The following is an 8,397-nucleotide window of genomic DNA, read 5'->3' as shown; positions in this document are numbered from 1 at the left end:
TCCTTCTCCCCCCTTCTTTGTGACCTTTCGTTCTCTGGCTTTTATAGCCAGAGAACAATCCGTTTCTTCCAACCATTGATTGCAGGTGTAATGGCAGCAATGGCAGCGGCGGGCGTCCGTTGCAGAAGATGAACAGAGTATCCACAGACGGCGCTGTTTTGAAGTTTAACGATTATTTGCGTTTTGGCCCTTGAAGTTTTAAACGTTTTGTAATTAAGCCCCTAGTTCAAACTGTAATTGGCCCCCTGCATTTGCGCGCCATTTTCAATGTGATCCTTGGATTTTAATTTTGTAATTTTGACCCCAAAGTTTAATATTTCTTCAATTAAGTCCCTGATTTAATTAATTTAATTAAATCCAAAGTCTAATTAAGTCTAAAACTTATCAATTCTCCAATTAAGCCCCTGATTGGATTAATTAAATTAATTCCAAGCTTAATTAAGTCTCAAAACTTATCAATTCTCCAATTAAACCCTTGATTGGATGAATTAAATTAAATTCAAGCTTAATTAAGTCTAAAAATTTATCAATCCTCCAATTAAACCCTTAATTGGATTAATTAAATTAATTTCAAGCTTAATTAGATTAATTTTAAAGTTTAATTAAACCCAAAAACTTTCAATCATTTTGCCCTTAACCCAAATTTTAATTCATTCTTCATTTATTTCATTTTACTTGTTTTTTCCATCATTATTATTATTATTTTTTCATCATCATTTTTTTTTCAGTAAATAAAATAATAATAATAATTAAAATAAAATAGTCAAAAATTGGGTTATGACATATGGAGTGTATAATTACATATTATTCTAGAACAAACAAAATACAAAAAAAATAGAGATAAAAAAATATTTAGTTGAAGAGATAAAAATATAAAAATAAATATGTTTCTGAAATAATTTTAGGATAAATTCATGTACTTTCAAAACAGAAGATGCAAAGGGAACTTGTCTTTAGAGATAATATTTATTATTTATTATTTCTAAAATATAGTTGTAAAAAACTCTCAAATTCAAAATTATTAAATTAAAATATTTAAAAATAAAAATAATTATTATCATAATTTTAAAATCTAAATAACGGGTCGATCTGGTGCAAAGCCTGGGTCACGGGTCGGACTGACCTAAGTTGACTCGAGCCAGTGTAAGAATAAAAGTGATTATTATTATTATAGTTTTAAAACCCGATTCAGGGGTCGACTCGGGGCAAGGCCCGAGTAACAAGTGGGGTTGATTGTTGACCCAGGTCAATGTACAAACAAAAATAATTATTATCATAATTTTAAAACTCGACTCGAAAATTAACCTGGGGTAAAGACTGGGTAATGTGTCAAGAGGGTCAACATTAACTGATTTGAGTCAACATAAAAATAAAAATTATTATTGTCATAGTTGTAAAACTTGATTCAAAGATCAACTCAAAGCAAGGCTCAGGTCATGGATCGAGAGGGTCAATATAAGGATAAATTATTATTATTATTATAGTTTTAAAATCCGACTCGAGAGTCGATCCGAGTCAACGTTTAGGTTATGGGTAGGAAGGGTCAACTTGTTTAACCCAAAAAAAATTTTAAAAATAATCAAAGCAACCTTAATATTTTGATCTATTTTTTAAAAAAATGTCAACGGGTTTTTGACCCGGATTTTATCGTGAGTTGACTTGGTTATTTTATTGAGTCAGGTCGAGATGATCTTTTTTATTTTATTTTTTCTTAAACTCAAGTCATCTCAAGCTTAGGGTTGACCTGATTTCAGGTCAATTTACCAGGTCAATTTTGATTTTATAACCAGAGTTATTATAATATTATTAATTTTAAAATTTAATATAACTAAAGTAAGAAAAATAATATCTAATTATTTTTTAAAATATATAAGTTAGGTAAAGTAAGTTTTTTATATATTTTATTCTGTTTTGTTTATTATATAACCAAATAGGATATAAAAACCATCACTTTCTCTTGTACACTATCACCAAACAAGATTTTGTCTCCATCTCCTTCTTTATTTTATCTTTTCTATCTTCATTGTTTATGTCTCTTCTAGCCCGAGATAATAACCAAAACACTAGCTTAATATACAAGTCTAAGCGATTGATCTACTGCTACAATTTCTTCTATCTAACTTAATGCAGGGACTTGGTTACAAGGGTTTCAGGAGTAGATTTGCATCTGCCTCAAGATATGCTCAAAGTTATCTGTAGACTTTTCAATCTGATGAGAATGCGTTCCTTCATAGGTTGTCACCACGATTCCTTCATCTTTAGTTAATCTTTGAACTTGCTTTTTCACATTACATCCTTGATGTGTGCACCGATAGTAGCTTCTGCAGACAGAAAACAAAGAAATAATTAGTTATATAAACTTTATGATTAAGGTCAATTAAGCTATGTTAATTTAACAAAACATGACTACTTTAGATATTTCCAAGTCAAGGGATCATGCAATGATTTTCTTTCACCACACACACACACATATAAAATACTGGGTCCAAGTTTTTCCACCTCAAGGAAGCCTACCTATGAATTAATAAATAATTCTTCAATGTAATTAAAATCTTTCATGTATCCATCATGCAAATTATATATTCACTATATATTCCAAAGCATATCGTAATCACAGAATACGAATTATTTTCCTATCGTTGGCTACTTCAACCGAGGCAAGTAAAGCGATCGAGGAATATAACGTTTACGTGCTAACAATTCACTAAATTGCATTAAAAATTAATATTCGACACGTAACTATTGGAAAGATGTTGACGGAGCACTAGTGGACCTTGCGAACAATATTTTCCCTCTACTACAGGATCGAGTCCCGGACACTTGGAATTAGCATCCTCATCAGCAACTTGAAGCCACCGATGAGACAGTGTGCCATTCTGCTGCAGATTCATTTTGGGACTATCAGGTATTGAGCTTGGATCACGAGAAACATCAAAAGAGAAACTGCGAAACCGATGAGACAGAAGGACAGGAGTCATAATATCTTCGGGCCCTACCAACAATTCCCAAGTATTGATAGTTTCTGGCTCTCCAGGTCGTGTGATAATCGGAGTTTTAAGTTTAGACTAGTCATGGATCTATCTACTATATATATATATACACCTTTTTTTCCTCAATGGGATAGTTGCCACTCATGTAGACACCTGACAAATATCTCCCTCTCGTATGTGAGTATGATCCATTCAAACACAAATTCTCTTTTAGCAGTCTGACCATAATCATCTCTCGTCTCGAAGAGTTGTTTGTGTTCAAGAGAATGTATGACCTTTGCATTATCTATGCACACAAGAGCTTGCTTACACACAAAGATAGATATCATCTTCAATTTAAAAACTTAAATTATTGGCTCATGGATCTAACTTATAAGCATTTCTCATTTTCTCATTTATTTATAAGATAATTATTAGTCATATGTGCAATCTAACGGTTCCTAATGTTACAGCTTCCAATTTCTTATTTCACCCTCTGCTATATGAATTCGCCTCGACTGAAATGATAAAACCACAGAAAGAAAAGGTCAATCTCCATCCAAAATGTTGCACAATTAAGATTATGATACAGAAATAAAAAGTAATTACATTTTAACTAGGTACTTAATATTAAAAAAAAAAACACTTTTTAATAGGTAAAAGAATATATTAAAAATAATGAGACATTGTCCGGTATTGAAAAAAGCTAGACGGAATTGTATAAAAGTGCAATATATACACAGACACAGACACACACCCACACACCAAATTGTTCAATCATACCATCTCATTTTATTTTCTATATATATATATACACACACACACACTAGATTTTTTTTTCCGTGCTACACTGCGGGTTAGATCATTTTTTTATAACCTTAAAAACAATTCTAAAAATATTAAGAAATAAAAAATTGGATGCATCCTAAATGAAATATTTTTAAAATATTAAAATGGTAATATATTAGATAACATATTTTAAAAAAAATATTTGAAATGGTGATATAAGACAGTAATAACCTAATACAATCCAAATCGAAACAAAATAAGAAGTTCAATTCTAATCAACCAAATATTGAAGGTCGAGAATGAACAAAAAACATTTAATTAAAAGAAAACACTCAAAAAAAGCAACATTTAAGCCAAAAAAAAATATTATGAAGTGAGCATAACATGCTTATATTTAAGTAATTGAATTAATTTAATTAAAAAAAACTTTCTTTTTAAAAAAGCTAAATTTAACTTATAAAAATCAAATGTTGAAGGATGAAATTAGTGAAAAAATAAAAAAAATCCTATAAAAATCAAATAAAAAATAGATGTTGAATAATGAAATTGATAAAAAAAATATGAGTTGAAAAAGAAGAGAAAAAAACAATAGAGTCGGACAAATTTTTTAAACCTGAGGTAATTTCTAAAATCTGTAACCCGTTAAATCGTAGATCAAGCTTAATCAAGAAACCAAATTTAATGTAAAATGATGAAATTAGAAAAATTATCAATTTTAAAAAAAATATTGAAGCAAACAAAATGGCAATAAGAATGAAGGAGAATGAAATCATAAAACAAATTAAAAATGATATAAAATAAGATAAATTAAAATCAAAAGAATAAGAACCGAATTTGATATATTAAGAAATTTAAAAAATGATAAAATTAAAAACAAATTTTAATTCTATAAAATAAATCAAATACAAAAATATCAATTGAAAACAATCAAAAGAAAAAATATCAAATCTAACAAATTAAAAAATTAAAAAATAATAAATTTAAAAATAAATTTAAATATATAAAATAATTCAAATAAAAATATATCAATTGAAAGAATGTAAATTAAATAAAAAAAAATTAAAAGGTTGCTGTGAAATTTTAAAGGTCAAACCTGAAAATCAATGAGAGATAAAAGAAAAAAAAGAAGCAAACTAACATCAAACTGGAGGGAATAATATAACAAGCGTCGGTCTAGGAAGATAGGCCCTGCCATGAGCAATCAAAAAACACCTAAAAAAAGCTGTATTGGGCTGTCATAAGCTATCGGACGGATCGTTTGAGCATGCTTTGGTGCCTTACTCGTTGGTGGGTTTTATGCACATGCTATTAATTTTTTATTTTTTTTATTTACTAAAAATATAAAATTTCTCCTAAAACTAAATGATAATCACAATAAACCAAAATGAAATTACAAATAAACTCTTAAGCAAGGCAAGGAAAATATAATTTTTTTAAAAATAGTTATTTTATTGTGCTATAAAAAATAAAATACAGAAAAAACCCCTAAACCAACATTAAATATTTATTTTGTTTTTAAAAGAAATTAAATAATTTTATAACATACAAATTTTTTAAAAAATATCAAACTATCCAAGATCAAATCTAAAATTACCAATGAATCTTTTATATATATATATATATAAAAGATCCAATTATCTCTTCTAAACACTAGTATGTTTTTTTAAAAGTAAAATAATAATAATTTTACTGTCAAAAATCAAGATATTTTTACTGTGTTTTTCTGACTTCCTTAAAGTTTTGTTTTTTAATATATGGAATCATATTCCCTCCTCACCACCACCGTTTGATTGAATCCCTTTCGCTGTCTCTATTTCCAAAATTTATCTCTTTTATTTTCAAAACTCTGAAAAGAAAAGGATTTCTGTAATTTATCATCATAACCCACATCTTTCACATTTTAAATTCCAAAATATATTTACTCCGCGTTCAGTTTTATATGTGTGAACGATGGATCATTCTGATACAGTATTTTTTAGCCCTCCAAGAAAAACTTATATATATATATATATATATATATATATATATATTACATGAATAATTCTGCTAAACTGCATGGACCGACATGTAGACAGAAAATCATTGCTGAGACTAGCTCCTCCTTTTCAAATATATAAAATTGTAAAAAACATATATAATTAGAAAATACATGGTTTTAATACCCTCTGTTTGTAGTAACCTAATTCGTGTATATATACTAAAAAAATAGTGGCCCTTAATATTTTCTATGATACTGTAATAGATCCAATCAGAAAATTCCATGTTTTTATTTATATCCTTCTTCCTCCATAATTCTACACTCAGGCACTTTAGATTAAACTGGCTACTTTCCTGTAACATTATTCTCTTAACTAAGAAATGAAAATATAATATTTAAACTACATGAAATAAATTATAAAATATATGAATTAATAAATTAAAAAAGAATTGCTAGTGTAAATAAAATTTTAAAATGTTGAGATATTTGAGAATCAAAAAGTCATAATTTAAAGAGTAGGACCAAAGTGAAAATGTATCCTCATTATTTTATACTTTGATCCATTTTATTTCAATTATGACCCTTCTTAACATTTTTGATAAATTGGTGTATAAAATAATGAAATTAAAAAAAATAAAGTTTAAAGACTAAATTATAAAAAAAATTATTGTAAATTGTTATCATAAAAAACTTAGTATTTTAAAGTTTTTGTTAATATATTTATATATAAATGCTTGGAAGACAAGATTTTAAGTATGAAAATCATTTCAATCTCATGAATAGAAATAAACAAGGATACAAGCAATTCACCCATATAGCTTGCAAAATTGCAAGTTGCAACTAAAACTTAGTTGAATAAATTATAATCTTGCTCGTTTTTAAGAAGTAGTTTTATTTTAAAAAGTAATTTTTATAAAAAAATAAATTAATTTTTGATGTTTTGGTAAAAATCATGAATAATAAATCAAAAAAAATTTTTAGTATTTGACTGTGTCAAGAAAAATAACTAAAAAATAACTTGTTTTAATTTTTTTTAAGTTTATTAAAAGAATAATAACCATATTTTACAGATAAAAAAATTAATGGAGAATGAAATTAAAAAATAAATATAATTTAATAAATTATTTTAGAATAAATAAATAATAATTAAAATAATAAAAATCAAATATAACAGATAAAAAAATTGAAAGATGATGAAATTTAAAAAAAAAATCATAAATTATTTTAAATAATATAAATTGTAATAAAAAACTATAGATCAAATCTGATAAAAAAATTTTAATTAAAATAATAAAAATCAAAATTAATATAAAAATTAAATTAAATTAAATTTTAAAAGATAAAATTAAAAAAATAATTAAAAAAATAATTAAAAACAAAATATATAAAAATCAAGAAATTTAGGAGTCAATTTGATATAATTTACAAATAACAAGATATTTTCAATTTTTTTATAACTTTAAAAAAATATTTTTCTTCTAAAATAAAAATAAAATATTTTTTTTATAATCCAAGCTAAATTTTTGTAATTGAAAAATACGTTTTTGTTGATTATTTTTTTTTTTGATAGTAAATAAACATAAAAAAAAATTAAAAGGGGATCACTTTCTATTAAATAAATGTTGCCTAAAGTTCTATGTTTGAGTATGAGTGTTTAGAATATTTTAGGGAAGTCATCCTTAATAGTTAATTCTCTCGGGTTCAGAAACTCTTATAACCAAAAAAGAGTTTTTTCTGCGGAACGTTTTGCTTAAGAAAAAAAATTATTTAAAAGAGTATGAATTAATTATGCCATATAAAATACTGAATTTGTTGTCTTAATTATACATGTGAGGATTTTATAGTAAATAAATAAATAAATGTTGAATACTTTAAATATGTTGTATTGAAACAAATTAAAGATCAGTATAGTTAGTTATAAAAAAAAATAAAATTAAGGAGTGTATATAGTACTTAGTTACCTGGGGAATTTGTTGTTCTTCACTGCCTTTTGACCATACTTTCTCCATCTATAGCCATCATCAAGTATATCAACCTGGCTCCTTGTTTGAAAAGCATACTTAGGCTTTCTTGTCTTCTTCTCTCCCCTTTTCTTCTCCAATCTTCCTTCACTAGTTACAGACCCAACAAGCCCTCTGTTTTGAGAGATGTTGTCGACATTTAAACTGGCTGCAGGAGCTTCCATCTCTTGCATCAATCCCAAAAATCCATTTCCCTTGGCGCCTTCCAGGTCAGTAGAAGCATAAGAATTGGGCACCATGTTCAAAGACATGGAGGAAGCCGGTGTGGTTGTTGAAGATGAAGATGGAAGAAATAACGTGTAGAAGGAGCTGAATGTAGGAGCTATGTGGCCAGGCATATATAAAGGTTGGATTAACAAGGCGGCGTACTTAACCTTGGCCCCCAGTTTTCTTTATCCCACGTTAGGTGGCGTAAACGAGACGTAAAAGATTAATTGAGATTAAAAGTAAAAACGCAATGATTATTGGTAATATACTTAATAATTTCTTACAAATATTATATGTAGTTTTTAAACGTTTAAAACAAAGATTCCAACCCATGAGGATTGATAAATAAGAAGAAAAAAAGAAAAAGAAAAAAGAGAGGAAGTGGTTAAGTCTTAGATAGGATGCATGAAAGTCCTAGATTAATTTCTAATCC

At 26.9% G+C, this 8,397-nt stretch overlaps 1 protein-coding gene across 1 annotated transcript; it reads right to left on the bottom strand.

Annotated features, from left to right (window-relative positions):
- Nucleotides 1-1,972: 1,972 nt before the first annotated feature.
- LOC133685297 (probable WRKY transcription factor 75) lies at nt 1,973-8,109 on the bottom strand. The gene is made up of 2 exons (XM_062106895.1): nt 7,698-8,109; nt 1,973-2,321 (listed from the first exon to the last, which is right to left on the bottom strand). Exons 1-2 carry the CDS (start codon nt 8,093-8,095, stop codon nt 2,150-2,152), a joined length of 570 nt encoding a protein of 189 aa, XP_061962879.1. The 5' UTR covers nt 8,096-8,109; the 3' UTR covers nt 1,973-2,149.
- Nucleotides 8,110-8,397: the final 288 nt, after the last annotated feature.

The sequence above is a fragment of the Populus nigra genome, chromosome 1 (genome assembly GCF_951802175.1).
Source record: "Populus nigra chromosome 1, ddPopNigr1.1, whole genome shotgun sequence".
Lineage (NCBI taxonomy): Eukaryota > Viridiplantae > Streptophyta > Magnoliopsida > Malpighiales > Salicaceae > Populus > Populus nigra.
Note: the sequence above shows the minus strand (reverse complement) of the source record. Positions and strands in the feature narration are given on the sequence as shown.